Below are 26313 nucleotides of genomic sequence, written 5' to 3' on the forward strand. Positions count from 1 at the left end.
TCCCAGTTTAGGTATCAGCACTGTATTTCTATCATAGAAAGAATTTGGTAGGACTCCTTCTTTGCCTATTTTCCCAAATAATTTATATAATATTAGAATTAATTGTTCTTTAAATGTTTGGTAGAATTCACTTGTAAATCCATCTGCCACTGGAGATTTTTTCCTGGGGAGTTCATTGATGGCTTGTTCAATTTCTTTTTCTGAAATGGGGTTAAGTATTTTATTTCCTCTTCCATTAATCTGGGTAATTCATATTTTTGTAAACATTCATCCATTTCACTAAGACTGTCAAATTTATTGGCATACAGTTGGGCAAAATGGTTGCTAATTATTGCTTTAATTTCCTCTTCATTGGTGATGAATTCACCCTCTTCATTTTTGATACTGGAAATTTGATTTTCTCCTTTCTTTTTTTTTAAATTTAATTAACCAATGGTTTGTTGATTTTCTTTTCATAAAACCAGCTCTTAGTTTTATTTATTAGTTCAATAGTTTTCTTACTTTGAATTTTATTTACTTCTCCTTTGATTTTCAGAATTTCTAATTTAGTATTTAATTGGGGATTTTTAATTTGTTTTTTTTTCTAGCTTTTTTAGTTGTATGCTCAATTCATTAATCTCCCCTTTCTGTATTTTATTCATGTAAGCATTAAGAGATATAAAACTTCGCTTAAGAACTGTTCTCACTGAGTCCCATAAGTTTTGGTATGTTGGTTCATTATTGTCATTCTCTTGGATGAAGTTATTGATTGTTTCTATGATTTGTTGTTTGACCCATTCATTTTTTTGGATTAGATTAATTTGTTTCCAATTATTTTAGTCTATCTGTCCATGGCCTTTTATTACATATAATTTTATTGCATCATGATCTGAAAAGGATGCATTTAATATTTCTGCCTTTCTGCATTGAGTTGTGTGGTTTTTATGATCTAGTACATGGTCAATTTTTGTGTATGTGCCATGTACCGCTGAGAAAAACATATATTCCTTTCTATCCCCATTCAGTTTTCTCCAGAGGTCTACCATACCTAACTTTTCTAAAATCCTATTCACCTCTTTCCTTCTTATTTATTTTGTGGTTAGATTTATCTAGTTCAGACAGGGGGAGGTTGAGGTCCCCCAGTAGTATAGTTTTGCTGTCTATTTCTTCCTGTAACTCTCTGAACTTCTCTAAGAATTTGGATGCTATACCATTTGGTGCATATGTGTTTAGTAATGATATTACTTCATTGTCTATGGTACCTTTTAGCGCTATGTAGTTTCCTTCTTCGTCTCTTTTGATAAGATCTCTTTTTGCTTTTTCTTTGCCTGAGATCAGGATTGCTACCCCTGCTTTTTTTTTTTTTTACTTCAGCTGAAGCATAATATATTCTACTCCAGCCTTTTATGTTTACCCTGTGTATATTCCTGTCCTTTAAATGTGTTTCTTGTAAATGGCATATTATAGGATTATGGTTTTTAATCCATTCTGCTATTTGCTTCCATTTTATGGGAGAGTTCAGCCCATTCACATTCACAGTTATGATTACTATCTGTGTCTTTCTCTCCATCCTATTTCCCCTGTTTATGCTTTTCTCTCTCCTTTCTCCCTTTCCCACCTGACTAGTGTTTTGCTTTTGACCACCACTTCCCTTTGTCTGCCCTCCCTTCTATCAGTCCCCTCCCTTTGTTTCCCCTTTACCCTTACTAATCCTTCCCTCTTTTCCACACACCCCCCCACCCTTTTCTTTCCCCTCTTGCTTCCTATGGAGTATGTTAGATTTCTATACCTGATTATTTTATTTCCTCTTTGAGCCCAATCTGATGAGAATAAGGTTCAAACAATGCTCATCTCCCTCCCTTCTTTCCCTCTACTGTAATAGGTCTTTGTGCCTCTTCTTGTGATGTAATTTACCCTTTTCTGCCTCCTCCTTTCCTCTTCTTCCAATACAATCCCTTCCCACCACTTAGATTTTTTACCATCACATCAAAGTCAACTTATACCCATGCCATCTATCTATGTATACCTCTTTTAAATGTCACAATAAAGATACAGTTCTCGAGTTACAAGTAGCATTTTTCCTTATAGGGATGTAAACAGTTTGCCCTTATTGGATAACATGATATATTTTTTTCTTTCCTATTTACCTTTTTATGCCTCTTTTGAGTCTTGTATTTGAAGATAAAATTTTCTGTTGAGCTCTGGTCTTTTCATTAGAAAGGTTTGGAAGTCCCCTATTTCATTGAATGTCAATCTCCTCCCCTGAAAGATTATGCTCAATTTCACTGGGTAGTTGATCCTTGATTGCAGTCCAAGCTCCTTTGCCTTATGGAATATCACATTCCAGGCCCTCTGATCTTTTAATGTAGAAGCTGCAATATCCCATGTAATCCTGACTGTGCTTTCTTGATATTTAAATTGTTTCTTTCTATCTGCTTACAGTATTTTCTCTTTGACCTGATTTGGAATTTGGCTACAATATTCCTTGGTGTTTTCAATTTGGGATCTCTTTCAGATTCTTTCAATGATTATTTTACCCTCTGGTTCAAGGACCTCTGGGCAGTTTTCTTTGATGATTTCTTGAAAAATGTCATCCTGGCTCTGTTTTTCACCATGGCTTTCAGGTAGACCAATAGTTTTTTAAATTATCTCTGCTAGATCTGTTTTCCAGTCTGTTGTTTTTCCAATGAGTATTTTATGCTTCCTCTTGTTTTTTCATTCTTTTGATTTTATTTGACTGATTCTTGTTGTCTCATAGAGTCATTAGCTTTCACTTGCCCAGTTCTAATTTTTAACAAATTGTTTTCTTCAATTAGATTTTGTCCTTTTCCATTTGGCTCATTTTACTTTTTAAGGAGTTGTTTTATTCAGTGTACTTTTTTTCCCCCATTTGGCCAATTGTATTTTTTTTTTTTATTTTTTGGCTAGGCAATGGGGTTAAGTGACTTGCCCAGGGTCACGTAGCTAGTAAGTGTTATGTGTCTGAGGCTGGATTTGAACTCAGATCCTCCTGACTCCAGGGCCAGTGTTCCATCCACAGGGCCACCTAGCTGCTCCAACAATTGTATTTTTTAAGAACTCATTTTCTACAGGGAGTTTTTGTCCTCTTTTCCCAATCTGTTGACTCCGTCATGCATACCTCTCATTTCTTTTCCCAGATTTTCTTCTGTGTCTTTTATTTGATTTTTAAAATCCGTCTTAAGCTCTTCCAAGAAAGCTTTTTGGGCTTGAGAACAATTCATATTCCCCTTTGAGGTTTCAGATGTGGGTATATTGACAATGTTGTCCTCTTCTGAATTTGTGTTTTGATCTTCCCTGTCCCCATTATAAGAATCTAGGGTCATTGTCTGTTTCTGCTTTTTGCTCATGGTGTTTGCCTATTTCTTGGCTTTTTAAGTGGAGCTCTCCTTCTGGAGCACAGGAGGCACTGACCCTAGCTTCTCATGCTGGGGGCCAGGGACCTGGTCACTGGCTTTGTGTTGCTGGGGCCTCAGGTGTTGGCAGCTGGAGGCTGTAGGGGTCTTGAATTTACCTAATGTTGAGCTGGGGTCAGCAACACTGAAGCTCTTGGGGGTGGGGGTCAGGCCTGTGGAGAGCACCAGCTCACCCTGGCTGCTTTGAAGCGCTGGAAGGTTTGGCTGCTGGAGGATGCCTGCCCTCCTGGAATTATGCCTCCTGGCTTTGTGCTTCCTGGAGTTGTGCTGAAGGACTGGGAGGATGGAGAATGCTGGAGAATGCCTGCCTTCCGGCACATGTGGTGGTTTTCCAAGCTGGAGTCTGCCGGTTCCCCTACCTGTGGCAAGGCACTTGGGGTAGAGGGAAGCTGGTCCTGGTGTTGGTGCTTGACTGCTGTACCACGCTGGAGTTCAGGATCTTGCCCTGGTTTGCTAAGGTGGGGCTTGCTTTTGGCTTGCTGGGATGGCACCCATCCTGTCCTACTCCCCTTCCACCAGAGCAAGAGAGACCTTTTCTGTTAGTCCCCCAAGCTTCCTGGGCTATAAGATTGCTGTACCCCATCTTTCTGCTGGCTCAGCTATTCCAGGGTTTTTCCTAGGATGATATTTTCTGGGTTTTTAGAGGTCAGTAAGGGAGGGTGGGAACAATGTACTTCTTACTCTACCATCTGGGCTTCCAGAAGTCAATTGGAAATGAAATCTTTATCAAAGAAACTTTTTTTGAGATTTTTTTTTTCTGGTTACCTGCTTCCCTTCAAACTTTAGCCACATTGGGTTGTATTTATGTAAAAATTTTCAGTCTTATGTAGTTAAAATTGTCTTTAAGTTACTTGAGTAAAATTTTCCACATACTTAGTAGGCTAGTGCAAGGCCCATTCTGTGTAGGGTACCTTACGTTTAGTAATATAGCAACTTACTTGAAGATTTCTATTCTGCTCTTGGATCCAGTCTGTATAGAGCAGTAGTCTCCAAAGTGAGGAGTAATTATGCAATTATTATGTAATTATTAGTATAATAGTATTTATGTAGGGGAAGGGAATAAATATTTTTATAGCACTTAGCACCTATATCTGCAAGGCACTGTGCTAAATGCTTATTATAAATATTGCCTTGTTCAATAAATAAGAAAATACCTTTCTAGACTAATTACCTATAATTCCTCTTCACACACATTTTGGCCCAGCCAAACTGGCCTTCTTGAGGAGAATAGCAAGTGGGCAGAGATTAGGAAAAGCTTCGTGTAAGATAGTGCTTGAGTTGAGCCTTGGATGAATTAAAGGATAGAAAGAAAGGGAGGTGAGAAGGGAATGCATTCCATGATTGAGAGAATAAACATATAAAGGACAGACTTATCCGATTTTCAGGTGGCATGAAGTTAATTAAATAAATTAATTAAATAAATATGACAATTAGAATCCAAAAGATGCTGGCAGGCTGGGCTGAGATGAGTTAGATAAAATTCAAGAGCAGCAGATGCAAAGTCCTGCCTTTTCGTTCAAAATATAAGTCTTACAAGTATAAGGTATTAGGAAATATTGCTAGCTAGTAATTATTGTGGAAAATACCTGGAATTGTAGTAGAGTCTAAATTCAATTTAAGTCAACAACGTCAGAGAAAGCATAAAGGTTAATATGATCTCTGACTTCATTAATAGAAGCATCATGCCACAAGAAGAGAAGTGATACACATAGATATATGTTCAGTCATTTTTCAGTTGTGTCTGGTTCTTCATGACCCCATTTGGGGTTTTCTTGGCAAAGATAATAGAGTAGTTTGTCATTTCCTTCTCCAGCTCATTTTACAGGTGAGGAAACTGAGGCAAACAGGGTTAAGTGATTTGCCCAGGGTCATATAGCTAGTAAGTATCTGAGCCTGGATTTGAACTCAGGTCCTCCTGACTCTAAGATCAACACTCTGTCCACCATGTCATGTATTTGCCGCATATATAGATATAGATATATATGTATTCAACTACATATATAAATATATGGTTATATAAGTACATATATAATTATAAAATATATAAGTATACTGTAATATATGTAAAGCATTACTGCTTTCTATAAAATATATGAAAATAGTTATATGTAACTATGTAGCTATATGTGTATATAGTATATATGAAACTACACATACATGTAAAACAATTTCATTTTATGTACATGTAGTTTTATGTATATATAACTAAAATATAGTTATATATAAGCTACACTATATATGTAATTATATAACATATACTTATATACATATGTTTTAGACATTTAGTTTCAGATATATAGTTATACACATAACTATATAGTTATGTACATATAACTATATATGAACTATAATATATGATTTCTGATTTCATTAATAGAAGTCATATATATGTATACATATACACATACATATACATACACATACACACACACACACATATATATGTAAATATATAAAACTTCCCTCCTTGTGACCATGATATGTTTATGGAATCATAAATCACATCTTTTTGTTCTGACATAGTCATATATATATTATATATATGACTTACATGTATACACATATAAATATATATGTGATATATAACCTTTATAATTTTATACGTACTTATGTAGCTTTATAGATGTGATTATATATAACTGCAGTATATGTATATCACTTCATTCCTTGTGATCACGATTCTATCAAGTCAAAGATCACATATTATACCTTTCTCAGTGTGTGTGCACATACTTATATATGTATATAATGTATTATATATGTTTGTGTATGTATAAGCAAACACACATATATCAGACATCTAGAGTACTATGTCCAATTCTGGGTTATACATTTTAGAAAGACCATTGCCAACCTACAGTACATCCAGACCAAGGCGACCCCAAACAATGAGAGAACCAGAAATCACATTGAGCACAGGATTATCATTGATAATAAGCAGGAAAGAGGAATTTTACCAACAAGTTTTGCCCGGGTCAGAGTTTGCAGTGAAAGTGCCAGCCTTCGCCAGACTTCGTCGCTCTTTGCCACATTTCCCCTATGACTCTTGTTCTAGTAGCAGGCGCGACACCCCCTATCCCCAGCCCACGCCACGCCCAGACACATTCTTGGCCCCGGCTCAGGGAGACCTGAAAGAAGCTTAGGGGAGCAGCTCTATTCTAACTAGTTTCGACTTCAGGGTCAGGGTCCAGGCAGGGCCGATCTGAATTCTAAGCACCCAGCCGGCGGTTACCTTCCCAGGGATACAATGCCTTCCACCTCTGGGTTGCCAGGGTTACAGAGGACGTTATGCTTTATCCAGCTCTGTATCTGAAAGCTTTTCTGTAGTCTGGAGAGAGGAATAGGGACTGATACAAAGGCACCCAGGACCTTTTGCTACCATCATGATGAAGTTTTTTGGGTCCATAAAAAAGAAGGTACAGTTGTCCTCTTCCCCTTCTTTCGACCGAAGTGAGAGCAGCAGCATCATCAAGGGTGCAGGGAGTAGCAGCTCCATCCTCACTCCCCCAAACGCCCCAGGGTATTGTATCCGGTGCAAGGACCTGGGCAAACTTCACAAAGCTGCCTCTGTTGGGGACCTGGAGAGGGTGCAGCATCATCTGCAGTACAAGAAACACGACCTGGACAAGCGGGATAAAGAACATAGGTGACACACAGACACTGAAGGGCTGGCTAGAGTGGTGGTGTTGTGGGGGTTGGGGGGGGAGGGTAGAGGAGGAAAAGGGGAAGAGACCAGCATTGCTCACATCACTTTTCCCGAAACGGGGCACAGAGAATACTTACCTATAATTCTGAGCATCTCTCCTTGGTATCCTATTGTGTATGGTGTCCAAACGAGGGAGTTCATATAAAATCAAATGAGATAAAAAACTAAAATAACAAACAAGATAATAATGTGTGAAGTGGAGGATAATATACACATATATGTTTGCAATATTAAAGCACTCTATAAATGTTAAGAGAAGCAGTGGGGGTTTAGTGGGGAGCCAGTTGGCCTTGAAGCATTGAAGACCTGGGTTCAAGGTCCTGTCTCTCTTACACGCTATGAGGTCCCAATCTTTCAGTGCTCTAAGAGGCAACTTAGGGAGGATTGTAAATTGCAGAGAAGATGCTAACTTGCATAAGTTGATGGAGTTCCCTTACCTGGAAGTTCCCTATAGCAATGAAATCAAAGGTCCAGTTCTTGTCCCTATTAGATATTTGAGGATTAACTAAGCCTTTTAAAATTAGCAATCTGGGAAACAGGAGAAATTAACTATAGTTATAGTGATACAAACTAACCACTGTGAGAGAAATTTAAGTTACCACGTGAATAACCAAGTTTTGAGTTGTCAGAAAATATTTAGAGCTTTTCCTGAAAATAGAGGAAAGTCTTTAACATGTGCAAACTTGTTTTACTGGGTATTAGAAAAAAAAAAGACCTGGATATCAAGGCTTTTGACTGCATAACTATTAATGAAAAAAAATGAAATTATACTGTGCAAAAATCCAATTCGAAAATAATTTCAACAGACAACTGCATGTAATAAGAGCAAAAGATATGGTGACCAAAGACCAAGGGTGGAGACATGCCTCTACCACGATCTTTGTGTCTCTCCCTGAGTAAGTCTCAGAACCTCAATTTCCTCATCTTAGTAATGGAGCTCACATTACTTACTAGCTTGGGGATGACACCTAATTGGGTTGATATGAGGTTAACTCATTGTAAAACTCAAAACACTGCATAAATGTGAGCTATTATGATCAAATGAAATAATCTATGCAAAGTGCATAGATTTTAGGGGAATGTTTTTATGGAATATTTTTTATGGACAAGGACAGTCTCATTTAGTGAAGAAAAGTTTTCTACCATCTTTATTGTCAATAGAGATTTGGTCAGTAGTCAAATAAATTATCTTCAGTTGTTATAACAAAAAAGATTTAATATTTCTAAAACAGGTCTGACCATGTCATTTCACTGCTTAAGTGACAGAGAGTATCCCTGAGACAGGGGCAGCCCTCCATCTGGCTCCCACTTACCTCTCTGGACTTACCTGTATTATTTCCCTTTTTGCACTCTGTATTTCAGCCAAACTCACCTTTTAGCTCTTTCCCTCCCTGCCTCTACTGAAGCTTGTTAGAATCTTAAGCTTCCTTAAAGACTCAACTTAGGTGCTGCTTCCTTTAAGAGGTACTTCCATGATCCTTCTTCCCACTCCCAACCTAGATATTTGTACTCTCTCTTTATTTGAATTAGACTTGTATTTAATTTCTGGTGTACATGCATGCATTTTCATAGTAGAAAGTAAGCTTCTTGAGAGCTAAGGATATATTATTTAAGGGGGTGGTTTGTGAAAATATACACAAGGAAGCAGTGATAACTAAATAAGGGCCCCAAAAGGATTAATCAAGAGTAGATTAACAACAAGGCAGTCAAAATAGCTAATGTGATCATGGGCTTGGCCTTTTATACATCAGCTTCATGCTCAAGATTAGAACAAATGAAAAAAAAATTACAGCCTACCTAGCATAACAAAAATGAATGAATGAATTTTCAAAAGCATTTATTAAATGTTTACTAGATATCTGACACTGCGCTGGGAGTTGGGAATATACATCTTATTGTTTTATTTTTTTAATTGAACTTTCATCTTACGGGTGCTGATTGTGCAAGACAGACAGGCTCCACTCTCCAGGAGCTTCCATTCTAATGAGGGAGACAACACATAGAGGGAAGCTGTAGTCTGAAATGGGGGAGTAGGGAGTTACCCAAGGACACACATGTTTGAAGCTGGAGTGGCATGGTGGCCTGGATCCAGGCAAGGCAAAGGTGAACATTCACTTATAGACCAAGTTCCCGGGGTTGGACTCTGAGATCCAGTGTGATGAAGAAGAGGGTAGGAGTTCGGGTATCAAGAAGCAAAGAGGGGAGAAATTTTAAAAAATGTTTATTTAATGGTAGCATAGAAAAGATACTCAGCAGGAATATAATCCTGGTTCAGGTAGATTCAGCTCTTCTTATCTCCACTTGGAAACATGTCTGGTTGGAAGGGTGTTTTGATTCCCGGGTCAATAGGGCAATATCTTAAGTGTGAGGCTTTCTTGTTATGAACTGGGCTTTGTAAACCTTAAAACAGAAAGCAAAATCAACTGCTCAAGCCCTATTCCGTTGGGCCCATCAAATCTTTGGGATGGCTATATCAACTTTTAGTGGGAGGGGAAAAAAACAAATTAGCTCAACCAATATGTCAGGGACACTACATATATGCTATTCCTACCATAAGCAAAAGTAAAAAAGTATATATATTTATAATATATATATATATATATACTTTATCAGAGTTTCAAATTACTGGGGTTAAATTTTTCTTAAAGTCAGAGCAGGTCAGAATTTTATTTCAGTTGTATATAGGTATTTATAATGATAAGCACTGAGAGCAAATGTAAATTTTACAAATGGCAATAAATTGCTCTATAATAAATATTTTGAAATTCTTACAAAGTATGGACAGACAAATATTATACTAAAATATTCTAACTGCATTTACATGATTTTATTATTTTATATATAGTTCTAAATGATGAGAGTACAATCTGTTCTGTAACTTTGTAGTCTGTTATTTTATTATAGGACACCTTTGCACCTGGCTTGTGCTAATGGATATCCAGATGTTGTGTCCCTCTTAGTGGCGAGAAAATGCAAATTAAATATCCAAGACAGTGAAAATAGATCTCCTTTGATTAAGGTATGCATGAATTATGTTTAGCTATGAACTGTATCCTATTTAGGTATCATTCAAAATTAAATCTTTAGCATATAGAGTCAAGTTGCAGAACTCATAATCTCTTCATGTTGTATTGACAGGCAGTACAATGTCAGCAGGAAGAATGTGCAACTATTCTTCTAGAAAATAAAGCAGAAACCAATCTTATGGATATCAACAAAAACACTGCCCTCCACTATGCTGCTTGTGGGCGTAATGTGTCATTAGTGAATAAATTGATTGAACACAAAGCCAACATTGAAGCACAAAATAAGGTACCCTTTTATTAGGGAACAAAAAAAAAACTTTCTTAAATTTTTTTTTTAAATCTTTACTTTGTAATCAAAGTTATATAGATTTAAAGATAGATTGGACCTTAGAGGACAACTAGTCCATCTCTCTCACATAAGAGAAAAGAAAATACCTCATATTACGTATGAGGATCAGTGACTTTGTCAAAGGTTACACAGGTAGTAAGTAACAGCAAAATATGAATCCAGATTCTCTGATTCCAAATCCTGGGCTTTTTCTTCTGCACTACCTAACTGTTCTGTTAAATGAGATGTGATGGTATTAATTACAAACTGTTAACTTCTGTCAGTGATTTTTAGAAAGAGTTCATGTATATTGAATTCATTCATTTAGAGAAGCTCATTTTATACTAATCCTTTAGAAACTTGATTATGTTTTCAACCTGTTGTATGTGGAGACTGAGAATACTAAAAATGGAAGTCCTGTATGATATATAAGTAAATTATATTAACTTTTACTTATTTTTAAGATTTTTACCTCCTTAAATCCCTGCAATAGTATCTAGAACTTGAAGATTATCCCAAGACCCAAGCCAAATAAAAATTAATCATTAATGAATAGATTGTGAAAATCATAGAGGCAGCATTACCCACCTAGATGATGAGCTGAACTTCTAGCCAAGAAGAGATAGATTTAAGTTTCCACGTGAAATACATACTGGCTGTGTGACCTTGCGCAATTTAACTTAACTTCCCAGTAAGCTAGGTGCTTCTCCAGGACTTTAAGTTAAAGAAAAAAAGTGTTTCGTAGCCAAACTATCTTTAAAAAATTATTTGGTTGGTGACTTTATATATACTAAGCCCAAATGATGGGGTTATAGGACCTGGACCCCAAAAAGCCCTAAGATCTTATCTCAGGAAGTAATCTAGCCCCTCCCCCACTGTGAGAAAATTTTCCTTTGTTGCAGAACATATGACCCTGTAATTCCTTTATCAGAACAGACACAGGGAATACTGACCCAAGGGCTCTCTTTGGCTTCAGATCTCTGACCAATGCCTCTGGCAGCTAAACAAAAACTCTTCTTTCCCTCAATATCTGGTATCAACAAAGTTATCTCTGCAGACTCCCTGTATTTTCCCCTCCATAGATTAGAAGTGCCTTCTCCCAAGGCACCTGGACCCCTGGCATATTCCTCTGAAGTACCCAAATTACCTAATTAGCATCCTTGGCATTCCTTTTCTCTCTTCCTTTCCATATAAGCCCTAGCACCATCCTCATCAATTTGCAAGTTCCCCAAAGGAACTTTGCCTGCTTTCCAGCATCACAATAAACTTTTCCACTTGACTGAAAGACAGCTTGAGTGTGTGAATTCATTCTAAGCAACCGCACTTTGTGCCCTGACATTCTCGTGATTCCTATCACCCCAACCTCATCACAAGTGTCTTAATTTTAAGCATGTGTAATCTCAACATACTTTCACGTGGACCCATGATTTCATATGCCATCAAAGGAAAGTACAACCCCAGCACACTTAGTATGTGGCATTTATGTGTTTGTTACTCTCTGTGGCCAAACATTTTGCCACCTTATGCCTAACTTTTTGGTGAAGTGACTCTCCTTATTTAGGCTGACCTTTGAACAACAGACACATTTCATCTTTCCAGTGTGATAGCACTGTTAAAGCTTATACTGCTGTAGCAAAGCCAGAATTGTAACTAAGGTGGAATAGTCAGGGCTTTTCTACAGGGTATCAAAATTTAGAGGGCACTGACAGTACATGTACTACTTCAGCAAGTAGAAACTGGGAATAGCTAATTAGTGAGAATAATTAAAGGGAACAATTAGTTTAAAAAAAAAGATGAAAGAAAGAAAGAAAAAGAAGAAAGCTACGAGATAAGACATGCATCTCCTTCTCATATCCCAGGCAACCTTCTACCCTGTCTAACCATACCTTGATCCCTTCTTCCAGCAACAGCCTCACTAGTAGATGCCTTGTTGGTATTCTAGGCTCTTAGGAGGTGTCTCTGAGTCTTCCCATACATTCTGAGCTTTAAAATATCTTTACTATCTCTGTGCTACTCAAATAAATGTGTCTTATGGTCAGGATACAAAGGACTGGCACCCCTCCCTGAGACTACAGAACATTTTCGCAGAGTATAAACATCAGAAAGTTGTGCTCAGCTGAATAGTTGCTTTATCTTGAATAAATATCGCTTCCCTGTTCTGAATATCCTTTCTCTGCCATGGCTAAGCAAACTGTTCTCTGGATTATAAGTATCTTATTTCAATCCAGTTTCAGACCTACATTAGCAAGAGACCATCCGTCATCATGCCCAGTTGGTTAAATGGCATTTGATTCAAACTTTTGTGGAGGCATTATGACAATTGTGACATTTTGCGTTAACTGTTTTAAAATGTTTTTGCAGGATGGGCTCACACCACTTTTACTTGCTGTTACTGAAAATAACCCGGAAATGGTGGCCACTCTCTTGAAGAAAGGAGCAGATGTGAATGCTTCAGATAAGTTACAGAGGTAATTTTGTTGAACTTAAATGATGTAGCTGGGAGCCATTGGCACTTGAAATGTGATTTTTTTTCTTCTTCCATATTGTGAATAATTCTCTTTGGGCAACACAGCACCAACACTTATTTATTTCTTAATCCTGCTTCCTTTACTCATTTGCTGCAGTCCCTCATTCTCTCCAAATAAGCAGAGAGGAAAAGGAGAGAAAAGAATAGGAAAAGCAAGAAATAGGAGAACAGAAGTTCTGTTTTTCTCTATATAAAATTATAGAAAATCCCTAAAGAAGTTATCTTTCTTATTCCAGAACGGCCCTTATGCTTGCTGTTGGTGGTAAACCGATTGGTATAGTCAGTCTTCTCCTACAACATGATGTTGACCTGTCTCGCCAAGATATTTATGGATTGACAGCTGAGGAATATGCTACTTGTAGTGGTTATTCAATGTTAGTGTGCTAATGCTTCAAAACCCTAATCATCTTTTATAATCTATTATCTATAACCAATTATAATTTAATCTTGTATAATTTGTTATTTATAATCTATAGATTTAAAGTAGATTTTATATATTGTGTTCACTAAATCTTGTGTGAACATTAAATTTTTCTGGTAAAAACATCTAATGTTGAAAATGCCATCAAATTAGTAGGAATTATAGGCGATAGAACATAAAGATTAAGAATTCAGAGACAGAACTTTTATATATTAGTCTGTATGATCAGTGTTGGCAAAGAAAGCTGAGTTAGAAATTTTAGGGGCAGGTGGGTTAGCATCATTAGCAGCCAATGATGTTGTGTTTGATGCTTTATGGAACTGACTGAAGAAGACTTACATTCAGGTCTTGCATTATCATCTTGCCTTACATATTCCTGGCAGTTGCTTGGGGCTTAAAAATCTTTAACAATGAATGGTCTTGGATGCAATGTATCTTTAACATATTCATTTGCCAGAAAACCTATTTTAAAGAATTAATTAATTCCTTATAGAAGTAACTTTTAGCTTCTCTTGATGTTTATTATCACTATGATTATAAATGCTAATTATATTGATATAGTGCTCTCCCACCCCCCACAATTCACAAAGGTAGTAATTTGTAATGATCAGTACTCTTACCAAGTCTGGCAGATACCATTTTTAGAGTAATGATTCCCCTAAAAAATAACTCCACTAATAAAATTAGAGAAAGAAGGACAATAGAGGACAGCATGGTATAATAGATAGAGAGCTGGGCTTGGAGTCAGGAATACATGGGTTTAAGTCTTCCTTCTAATATATATTGGCTACGTAAAGCCTGGGCAAGTTACTTAGTGATCCAGGCAGTTCTCTTAAGGCTAGAAGTTGCAAAGTGGATCTCGATCTCCTTGGTAATAATGAAAATAGCTAGCATTAATATAGCATCTACTATGTTCCAGGCAATGTGTTAAGATCTCATTTGATCCTCACAACAACCCTGGTAGGTAGGTGCTATTGTTTTCCCCATTTCTGAGTTGAGGAAACTGAAGTTAAGTGACTTAACCTGGGTCACATAGCTAGTGTCTGAGACTGGATCTGAGCTTAAGTCTTCCTGACTCCAGGCCCAACACTCTATTTGCTGTGTCACCTAGCAGGTCCAACTTTTTTAAAGATCAACTGTCTACTTGAAATCCTTCCCAGATCCCTCAGGATAGAATGATCTTTGAACTCCACATATTACTTTGACGATATATTCCTTATATACTCATGATGTATTATAGTTAATTATCTTTGAGTCACATGTGCTTACTGGACTGAACGTTTCATGAAAGCAGGGTTACATCTTTTTATTTTTTTCTAACCTAGCATATTTTTCTGGACAAAGTAAGCAATTTGTAAGTGTTTGTGGAAATGGCATAATCCGGAATCTTCCATTTCTTCATCTTTCCTCTTCCCTTTTCTCTCCTCTCCCTTCTTTCTTCTTTCCTCTTCCTTCCTCCCTCCCCTTCCCTTTCTATCCCTCTTCACCTCCCCATGAAGTTGGTAGGACTTTTGATATTTATAGGGCATTGGTGTCTCTGAGCTTTTAATCTGAGAATTTGACAGTATTAATCATTAATTGATTTGTATAAAGGTCAACATATTCTTATAAATTTTCTTTGTTTTTATGAATAGTCATCATGAACTGATTTCTCGATATAAAATTCAGAAGAACCTTAACAAACCCATTTTTCCTGAAACGAGCTGTCCAGAAAGGATTTCTGCTATTAAGTTTTCTTAAGTGGGTCTACCACAGTCAAAGGAGGTAAGATTGATATGTATGAAGTGGTTTAATTTTTTAGGAAATGAAATTAGGTTTTACATTAGCATATATTTTTAAAATTATGTTCCCTCCTCTGTGTTTTGAAAGAAAAAGTTGGTCCTTTTTGCACCACCATTTTAAGGTAAAGTTCTTCATAATCATTCTCAATGAAATTTTCTGACATTTGAAAACAATGTAAAGAACGTATGCCAAAATATTTTCCCATTTATTTAGTTTTTAAAAGTATAATAATTCCTTAGATGTATATGCTTCAGCATTTCAAATGACTCAGGACTTCATCAGTGTGGGTACTCTTTTCATGCCCTAAGGAGATGGTTTTACGTGTTGTTCTTATGTATCATCTTTCATTAGTCAGCCTCTGATTGTAAGCCTGTCTAAATTGAACTATGTTTGTCTTCTGACTATTGGGCACATAGCTTGCCTGGGCATACTTGCCAGAGCAAGGTAACCTTCAAGTGCTGATGAAGTGTAAGAGTAGGAGTTTAATAGAATTGCCTTCCTATAAGGTGTTTAACTTTGAAATTTTCAAAGTGTTTTTATATATATCATTCATTTGCATGTTTATTCACCTAATATTTGCTGATGCTTATTATATTATTTTATTTAGTATTTGCCATTTCATTTGATATCTCATTTTCATGGTTTGTCATAACCAAAGAATTAGTACCCTAGTAGCCTAAATACTTCCTTTCTTGGAAGGACTGAATATTTTAAAGACCATATAAATGTAAATCCTAAATTTAAGGGATGTTCCTTTACATTCCCTGAGAATTTTTTTTAACCTAAGAGAATTTTCCAAGTTTTTATGACTAATTGACAAGAAAATAGGAAAGAAACATTAAGTTTTTTTAAAATAACTTTTCTTCACTCAGGAATATATTTGAGTTTACTAAGCTTCTTTGTGAAGATTAAAATGCCCAAAAGTCTTCTTTGTTTTTGCATTAATAAGCTTCCATTCATAAATCAATAGAATGTTAAATTACCTCACTGAACTTTCATCATATAATACATACCCCAAATGATGCCAAAAGCAGGGCAAAAAAAAGTTAAATGCCACTTTATTTTATCCTTAACCATCTATGTTTATGTATATGTATAAATATATACATTCACAAACATGTCAATGGCTTGACAATGATTTTTCTACTTTATTTTAGTTGTGTTTGTATACTTGTATTTCTGATATATTGAAATTTGCTTTTAAGAAAAGGTGGCTTAGTGTTTAAATATTTATAAATAGTAACATAGAGATTAACATGGACAAAATCATGGATTAGATACCAATAAAACTGGAAATGAATTTTTCTCTGACATTTTAAATATTCCATGATGCAAAATTTAAGTTCCCAAAGGTTCTTTATTAGTTATGAATACTTTTATTTATATTTCCACTAATATTTCATGTTGTATATTTGTTTTTAAAATGTCATGAGTAACATGTGAATAATGTTTTAGGCTCAAGAAAACTATCCTGAAGATAGCACAACTGTTGAAGAATAAAAATAACTTTCCTGTCAGATTTTCATTTTTTAAAAGCAAACTTTGGAGTATACACTCTAACCAACCTTGCTGTGACTAGGAAAGCAAGTATCTTGCTTTCTTCTCCTAGTTTGCATGGTACTTTGTGGAAAAGCAACTTTCAAGGCCTTGTCAGATTGCTGCCTTTGGTTAATCACTGGCTTACATCAGAAATTGCCTCTTTAAAAGTTCAAAACGCTACTGGCCCCACCTCTGTCTAGAGTGCTCAGGTCTTTCAGTAAATCTTTTAGGAAGTTCCCCTTCATAAAGAAAGACAGCTTCATATTCTCAGGTGTTCTAGGCTCTTGATAATAGTAATTTTAGCTTTCTTTAGTTTAGATAAGAGAATTTATATTTGACATTTAGCAGAACTTTTTACTGTTTCATATTTTATGTTCTTTTTGTGGCATTTCATCTTCTTTCATTTATTTCAGCTCTAGTATTTTATTTTAAAATTCTAGGAGGCAAGGAGGAAGCATAAAAGTAGAAAGGTCAACTGTTTTGGGCGACCAAAGTCCCAAACAAGAGAATTTAGGTGTCATTTTTTTTCTTGTTTTTTTTTTCTTGTCTTCTTGTTTAGTGTTACTGAAGTTCTTTTAATTTTCTTAAGTAGATTTTTCTTTCCAGACACATATAGACCTCTGGTTTTTTGTTTTACCTGGCTCTTATTAGGCAGGGCTAGGCTTAAGGATATGGTAGTTTTGTTTCATTTTTTAAAACTACTATATCATTTCCCTGTAAATTAAACATAGAATGGAATTATCAGAAGGGCCAGGGAAATTATATATAGTCTGTTATCTGTAGTATCTGATCTACCTTAATGATAAACTAGAAGCCAGGGAGAAAAATGGAATTTTGTGGGAGGATTACAAGGGAGCACAGCATAGAATGGAATGGAATGAAATGCTTGGCCTGACAGCCTGACTAGAGATAACAATGAATGTTCGCTGAAGGAGATGATAGCATATTATTCAGTTAATCAACAAACATTTATTAGATTGCTATACATGGTTCTGGGTCTGATTGGCTTCCAAAAATATATGTAGCAAGTATGCTCTGGCTTATCCTCCCAGAACCAACTAGGCTATATCTAGAGTACCCTGAGGAATTTGTGGGGTATCCGCTGATATTGGCTTGGGTTCCCACTGGTGGTGTTCTCCCCACTGATAAGTGCTACCAGGTTGCACCTCAGTTCTATTTAACTAATTAACATTGTTTAGCTTTTCCAGAGGGACATTTACTTTAAAGATGTAAAAATGGGGCAGCTAGGTGGTGCAGTGGATAGAGCACCGGTCCTGGAATCAGGAGGACCTGAGTTCAAATCTGACCTCAGACCAAACACTTGACACTTACTAGCTGCGTGACCCTGGGCGAATCACTTAACCCCAACTGCCTGAAAAATAAAATAAAATAAAATAAAATAAAGATGTAATAATAAAAGTACAAATGCTTTTCTCCAATACCTGAGGACATACTCTGAGCTTAGTTTCTATGGAGCATTGGTCCCAACAAGGTTATATTCACATACGTTTGAGTGCCAGCTGAGTCCAGAGTTCAACTTCTATTGATCTGGGTCTAGAAGGTAACTCCTAAAGGTTCCTCCTTGCTCCTCTGGTCATCCATATTGGGCTGGCTACAAAAATATGGTCTGGACTCTAACTCCCAGATTTCTGTGACTTACTCCCCTGATCTCCAGATTAGTCTCCTTCTCTTAAAAGGGAAGAGAAAAAATGTAGAGGTCATGGACCAAGGTCCTTTACAGAGCCACGTGGCCACAAAGGGAAGGACATTCTAAGGCCTTTCTCTTTATAGCCTTGTCTCTCACTAGATACTAGGAGTGAAGGACTCATCAAGATCCCCTGACAACATTGAGATGAAAAGATTGGAGTGAAGCTGACTTTTTGAAGAAACCCCAAGTTTCAGTTATACAGCCAATCCAAACAAAACAAAACAAAACAAAACAAGACAATAAGACCTCCTAACCATATGGTTAGCAGGCTGTAACCAGTTAAAGAATGTCATGTGTTTCACAGTCTCTAGAAGGCACTTGCATTACATCACCAGGACTGTCCTAGAAGCAGAATCCCCAGTATCTCCTTGTGAAGAAATTGCATTGGCTAAGCAAACTGATGGGAGTATCTGCAGGTTACCAGACCCTTATTACAATTATCCCTTCCACATTGCAACTTTCCTCATCATGGTTTTGATATATTGTGGGTCGGCATAAGAAATTAAATGGAAATTTTTTGGGAGTTTTGTGAAAGCTGCAGAAAACAGGCAAAGGCCAGCAGATGACACAGAGCCTATGACCATTTCGTTAACCCAATTTTTACAATAATACAATAATAAAATTCGGTTAACCCAAATTTTACAATAAGGTACTATAAACACCCCTTAAGAGAAAAGGAAAAAAATTTGGACTTCTTCTCTGGTACAAAGTGAGGACCAAAATATTTCACATGGATTTTCTGTGTCGCAGGTGTGCTACCTCCTCACCACTCTGATGTGGAAGGGACAACTGTATAGTGATAAGGTACTGATCGGTTTTTCTAGAGTGAGTTTCCCCCCCCAGGAATTCACTACACCAATGAAATCATGGGTCTAGTCCTTATGCTAACACTGAAAATTTGTAAGGAATTGGGACTTGTATGAGAGTAAGAGCCATTCTATAATAGAAAATCATAGGTTAGGAACAAGCACTTTTCCAAAGAAATGAAAATTGACAACAACATAAAAAGTTTAAAATCTCTAATAATCACAGAAATTCAAATAGAAATAACTCCAAGATGCCATTTAACACCCATCAAATTGACAGATATTAAAATATGACAACATTAATTTTGGTGTGGCTGTGGTACTGGAGGACTTAGCAGGGGTGGGGAAGCTGAGGTCTTGAGGCCATATGTGGCCCTCTAAGTCCTCAAGTGTGGTCTGGAGGCTGCAGGTTCTTTACCCCTGAGTTAGGGTTGGATGCCACCTTTTGAGAAAAAAATATGAAATAATTCATTGACATGCAAAATTATAGAATTACATTCTTTCTTTCAGTTGTCCCACTGCTCAGACTTGTACCTTAATGGAATTTATTATCAGGAAGGAAAGAGCAATCAACATGAAAATATTCTTAGAAATGCTATTTGTGAGAGTTAAAAAACAAAAACAAAACCCCAAATGGGAAACAAACTTGGCATGCAATGATTGGGAGATAATCACATGAGAACATAATGGAATATTATTTTATTATAATAACAAATGTGAATTCTTTAAAATGTGGTAAGATTTAGATATAATAATGCAGTGTGAATTCAACAGAACCAACCATCTAGTTAAAGACAATAATAGTAAAAATACACATGATATACATAAAAAAAGATTAAAAAGATGAGGCACTAATTTGTTGAAGTCAGTATGAACATCTTTTGGTGTTGTACTTATAATAATTAAATAACGGACATTTAAAGAAAACTAATTTACAATCTCGTCTTTTGTTTGATCTTGCAAACTTGTTTTTCCTGTTTATATGCTCTTATATATTTGAGTTTTTGAACTTCTCTATAGAAATTCAAATTTTTCATTAAAAGTAGGTGGTCTTGAACCTTTCAATATAACTTTTTTTTTAAGAAGGCACAATAAAATACCCTTAGCTGAATCCTTAGAATCACTCTTATCTTCACTTGCCTGTGGCATAAACCTGAATAAACTGATTCATATCCACTAAAACAGAAATTTCTATAAATCCAAGTATTAATATTTAGGTTTTTTGGTAATTAGTATTCACTATATGTCAATATCCTTTTCATAAGGAAAGTTAAGAAGAAGTTTATTAGGGCAAGAATCACTGCCAGTGCAGAGGTCATCATAACTTTTATCAGGTTATTCTAATTTCCAAATGACTGAAAAAATAAAATCAAGGGCATTCATTGTAAACTCCATCTTTTATAATCTACATGTCAAAAACTTGCCTACACTATTATTTATCCTCTTCAACTTTGATTCAGTAATTGAAGAAGTAGACCTCCTCCTTGCGAAGATAACTCCACTACTTGTACCCTTGATCCCATATACCCTTGTACTCTTTGGGGAGCTTGTCCCATTGAGATAAGTGAAAGAGTGAGAGAATGATCAACATCTACCTTTCTATTAGCTCCTCCCCTGCTGTCTACAAATGAATCTACACTGCTCCTGCCATTCAGAATCTATGATTTGATCTTGCCATTTTCCCAAATTACCATCCTGAATATCTCTTCCCTTCATTGCCAAACTCCTATGAAGAGCCATCTGAATGTATTGTCTCTACCTCCTCACCATTCATTCACTTTTCAACCCCTTACAATCTAGCTTCTGAACTTCTACAGTTAATCCCTGTAATCTTCACTTTACTGAAACAGCTTTATCAAAGGTTACCAATGAGCTAAATTTAATAGACTTTTCCCCAGTCCTTACCTTCCTTGACTTCACTGAAGCTTTTGATGCTTCTGCCCTGGCTGACCTCCATACCTGGAATGCACTTGTGCTTTACCCTTCCCTTATACAATCCATTTCTTCCTTGAAGACTCAATAATAAACATCAAACACTATGTGGCAGGCACTGTGCTAAATGCTGGAGTTACAAAAGAAGAGGCAAAAGACAGTCCCTGCCTGGAAGGAGCTTACAATCAAATGGGGGAGACAACATGCAAACAAATATATACAAAGCAAGCTATATACAGGATACATAGGAAATAATTAACACAAGAGAGGCATTAGGATTAAGAAGGGTTAGGGAAGGCTTCCTGTAGAACGTAGGATTATATAGAGTTTTAAGGGAGGCCAGGAAGGTCAATAGTCAGAAAGGAGGAGGGAGAGTGTTCCAGGTGTGGAGGATAGTCAGAGAAAAATGCCTAGAGCCAAAAGGTGGAGTGTCTTGTTTGTGGAACAGCCAGGAGGTCAGTGTCATTGGTTTGAAGACTACTTGTAAGAAGACTGGAAAGGCAGAAGCAGGTTGGGCTATGAAGGGCTTTGAATGTCAAACAGAGCATTTTGCATTTGCTGCTGGAGGCAATAGGAAGCCACTGGAGTTCATTGAGTTGGGGAGGGGGGAGGGAAAGGTGGGTGACATGATTGGACCTGTGTTTTAGGAAAATCACTTTAGTGGCTGAATGGAGATTGAAATGAAATGAGGAGAGAATTGAAGCAGGCAGGCCCACCAGTAGACTATTAGGATAATCAAAGAGTAAGGTGGTAAGAGTCTGCAATAAAGTGGTGGTAGTGTCATAGAAAAGAAGGGGGCATATGTTTGAAAGATGTTGCAAAAATGAAGTCAGCATGCCATGGCAACAGCTTGGATATGGGGGATGGAGGGGATGAGAGATAGTGAGGAATTCAGAATGACTCCTAGGTTGTGAGCTTGAGGGACTGGGAGGTTGCTGTTGTCCTCTACAGTAACAGGGAAGGCAGGAGTGGGGGGGAGCTTAGGGGGAAAGACAATGAGTTCTGTTTTAGACATAGTAAATTTAAGACGTCTACTGGATATCCAGTTTAAGGAGTCTGAAAGGCAGTTGAAGATGCAAGATTGGAGGTCAATAGATTGGGGTAAATTAGGTAGATTTGAGAATTATCAGTATAGCGATAATAATTAAAACCATGGGACCTAGTGAGATCATCAAGTGAAGCAGTATCTAGAAGGAGAAAAAAGGGCACAGAACAGAACCCTGAGGGATATCTAGAATTAGAAGGTGTGACCTAAAGGAGGATCCCGCAAAGGAAACAGTCAGACAGGAGGAGAACCAAAAGAGTGGTGTCCTGAAAACTTAGAACTGAGAGTATCAAGAGTATCAAGAACAGAGTGATCAGTATCAAAGGCAGCAGAAAGGTCAAGGAGAATGAGGATTGATTAAAGGTCATTGGATGTGTCAACTAAGAGATCATCAATAATTTTGGAGAGAGCAGTTTTTGGTGGAATGATAAAGTTGGAAACTGGATTGTATAAGAGATTAAGAAGAGAATGAGAGGAAAGAAAGCAGGGGCACTTGGGGAGAGCCTTTTCAAAGAGTTCAACTATAAAGGTCAGAAGAGATAAAAAATGATAGAGGGGAATAGAAGGATCAAGGTATGAGAGACATGGGCATGTTTTTAGGCAGTAAGAAATGAGTCAGTAGAGAGGGAGAGATTGAAAATAATTGAGTGGGGATGATGAGGGGCAATCTGTTAGAGTAAGTGGGATGGGATAGGATTGCTTGAACAAGACTAACAAGGGGTAAGCCTTGGTAAGGAGTAAGTCCATTTTATCATGTGAGACTGAGGTGAAGGAGGAGAATGGGGCAGAAGGCATCTGAATGATAGGAGATGAGGAAGAGGGGAGAAATGGGAGTTCACAGCAAATGACTTCATTTTTTTTCTGTAGTATATAAGGCAAGGATCTCAGCTGAGAGTGAGGAGAGGAGAAGCCATGGAAGGTTTGAGGAGGAATGAAAAGGTTTGGAAGAGCCTCTGTGGAGAGTGGGATGATGAGTTGATAAGGTAGTTTACAGTAGGATTCCCCAGCAGCAATGAGGGCCCAGTTTAGGCTATGCCCCACCTCCTGCCCCACTTTTTACATGAAGTCATTACTAACAGCCTGACCCCAGTGCTAATTTCTTCCCTCTCTAAAAGCCTTGTATTCACTTTCGATGCATTATCTCTATATTTATTTTGGATATACTTTCATATATACTGCTTAACTCTCCCATTATTATGTAAGGTCCTTTTGAGAGAATGGTTTGTTTAATTTTTTTTGTCTCTGTTCTCTTAGCCTAGCACAGTGCTTGGTATATAGTATATAGTAGGTACTTAAATGCTTGTTCACTGAATGACTTCATGTCCTGTTAGTTGGTCCCTATGCTTAACATTCTATCTTCTGCCTTTGTGTATTTGGCTGAGCTATCCTCAGTCCTGAGAATGATTGGGAATTGTTGAGGGAGAAAGTATAACGGAAAATTCATCTAGCCTATTAGATTACTAGGAAAAGTAATTTTGATACAAAGAAGATTGGGTTAGCCACATTGATCTCAGTTAATGCCAGAGGTTCAGCTACTAAATTTCTTGGTATATGTAATAAAATCCTATTCCTATAAAAAGAATCTAATCTTGATTTAGCTCCCTAATAAGGTCAATGTACAATATGCCTTATGTACATATTCCTCCTGTTAATGTGCATTGCATACTGATATTTCAGCTATCTGGACCAGCTTAGTAACTTTTTATTAGCTGACATTAATTCAAACACATTTGAATAGCAGGATTGGCAATTGTTCTAACAAGGTTCATCCATAGGAAATCTGCTTTGAGGAAATCACTTCACTTTATTCTGTTTTTCAGACTAAGTTGCCTGAATCAAGGCAAACAATAGCAATCCATGTTATCATAATCCAAGCATATTAGATATCAGCTCCTTGAGATGTTTTCTAAAGGGACTTTTAATTACATGTCTTGAGAAAGTCAGCATCATTGACTGTTTAGTAATTAAACCTTTATTATTGATTTTCATTCGTGAGACGGATATTTCAGACCAGATTAAAATTGATTATTTCCTGGTTAAATTTAATTTTAAAGCTTACTATTCTTATCCCTTAATCTAACTATACACATGATTGGAATAATGATATTTTGGGATAAAAGTAAGAGAGAATAAAGATATCTCCAATTCTGTGATTAACCTTCTGAAGACTAAAGAATTTAGAGTGCTTCATACTCACTTTGGGGGATTTTTCCCAACTTGAGTACATTTTGATTAATTATTGGTAAGATGAAGACATTTTTGGTTTATTGAGCAGTCAGAGGATTGTCCATTTTTCAAGTCCAATAAAGAAGCAAGAAAGCTTAAAAAAAAGATCCTGGCAAAGTTTTAGAAAGAGTACCACAAATGGAATTCAACTGCTATTCCTGTACCCACCTTCTAAGAAATATATATGTGTATATATATGTGTGTATATATATCTATATAGACATAGATATATATATAGATATATATATAGATATACACACACACACATATTTAGTGAGGCAGTCAGGGTTAAGTGACTTGCCTAGGGTCACACAGCTAGTAAGTATCATGTATCTGAGGCTAGATTTGACCAGTCCTGACTCCAGGACTGGTGCTCTATCCACTGCACCACCTAGCTACCCCCTAGGAAATATTTTTAAAAGAAACATTTTAAAAGGACTATAATAGAGCTCAGTGGGAAGCTTAGGGCTCAGCTGACAGGAATAACAATAGCTATAAATTTGGAGGCATTTTTCACCCGTAGTATAGCTTCTGTAAGAGGAATCAGAAGCACAAATATTTGTCACTAATTGGACAGTTTGTTTCATTCATTTGTGAGCTGTCACAATCTCTGAATTTCTCTCTTATGGATCTAATAACTCCATTTTATCTCTAATAGCTCACCCATTACCCAAGGCTGAAGGAAAAGCTCTCTTACTACTCGATTTATTCTGAACATGGCCTGGGTTTAAAACAGGGCTGCAATGCTTACCCGGTTTACCTTATTGGTATAAATCCATTCTCTCATAGTGAACTCAAAGTATGATCTACCTCCTTTCAAAACAAATAGCTTTTTATGTCCCCAAAGATAAGATCCATTGCTATGCTGTATAATCTGTTGAGACTTGATATTGGGAAAAACAGACTTCTATATAAGGGATGTAACCTAGGAACACCAAATACCATCCTTTCAGAGCCACAACCCTCTGCCACAAATGGGTCTTAAGTGGCTCTCTTACATTCACTTCTGTCAACACAACCATTTTTACAAGTTAAAAGGTTACACTATTAAAAAGGTTCAAGAGATATAATTTCTGGTCAGTTTAATCATTTTATTAATAATGCCAGCATTTTAATAAAAGGATGGTCATTTGACTGTCGCTCTTACCCCAAAAGACCCTTCATGGTGGTGGACTCAGTTTATATACTCTTGGAAGAGTAGGTGTTCCTGAGGGTGGCAATAAACTCTGATTGGTTAAGAATTAATGAGAAAATGAATCTTACAATAAGTAGCTGGACAATATTACAATATGGGTCTTGGGGTAAGTGACTTGGATCAAGCAAATCTTGATCAAGGAGACTTATCAATTTTCATATCACCTGTCTGACAAAAGGAAGAATCAACACTTTCCCAGACTTGTCTGGTAAACGCAATGTGCAGGAATGTACCAATTAGCCTAAACTTAGAGTTTCTTTTCCTGTCTGATTAGATCTTGGCCTGGGTATATCTTTGAGAGAGAGATTTCTGACACTGGTTGATTTCTGGATGAGGAAGTAGAAAAGGGGAAAAACCTTGGTCTTGATTGAATAACTAGTTATTAATACGTGAGAGAAATAATAATTTCTCATATGCTAAAGCCAAGAAATTGTGAATCTCTTTTTTTTTAATCTATTGTATGCAAATACAGTCAAAAGAGCCTGGTACTTTCATTAAGGCTCTTGGCAGAAGTTGCTGTTCCAGCTCAACTATCCATCTCACCTTGACCATGGTAGCTTTGTGAGTTTGTGTGTTCCCCTTTGAGCCATTGCCTCAGGCATGGATCCTACTTTTAGTATTTCTGGGAGAAAAGAGATCCTTGGTGGGGCCCAACCCTA

General features: G+C 36.8%; 1 protein-coding gene across 1 annotated transcript; it reads left to right on the plus strand.

The window, feature by feature from the left end:
* Positions 1–6796: 6796 nt before the first annotated feature.
* On the plus strand, positions 6797–15161 carry ANKRD7 (ankyrin repeat domain 7). The gene is made up of 7 exons (XM_027855135.1): positions 6797–7059; positions 7926–8015; positions 10024–10138; positions 10258–10431; positions 12835–12941; positions 13237–13374; positions 15056–15161. The coding sequence occupies exons 1-7, from the start codon at positions 6797–6799 to the stop codon at positions 15159–15161; spliced, it is 993 nt and encodes a 330-aa protein (XP_027710936.1).
* The last annotated feature ends 11152 nt before the right edge of the window (positions 15162–26313 follow it).

The sequence above is a fragment of the Vombatus ursinus genome, unplaced genomic scaffold (genome assembly GCF_900497805.2).
Source record: "Vombatus ursinus unplaced genomic scaffold, bare-nosed wombat genome assembly UNPS02010788.1, whole genome shotgun sequence".
In the NCBI taxonomy this organism is placed as follows: Eukaryota; Metazoa; Chordata; class Mammalia; order Diprotodontia; family Vombatidae; genus Vombatus; species Vombatus ursinus.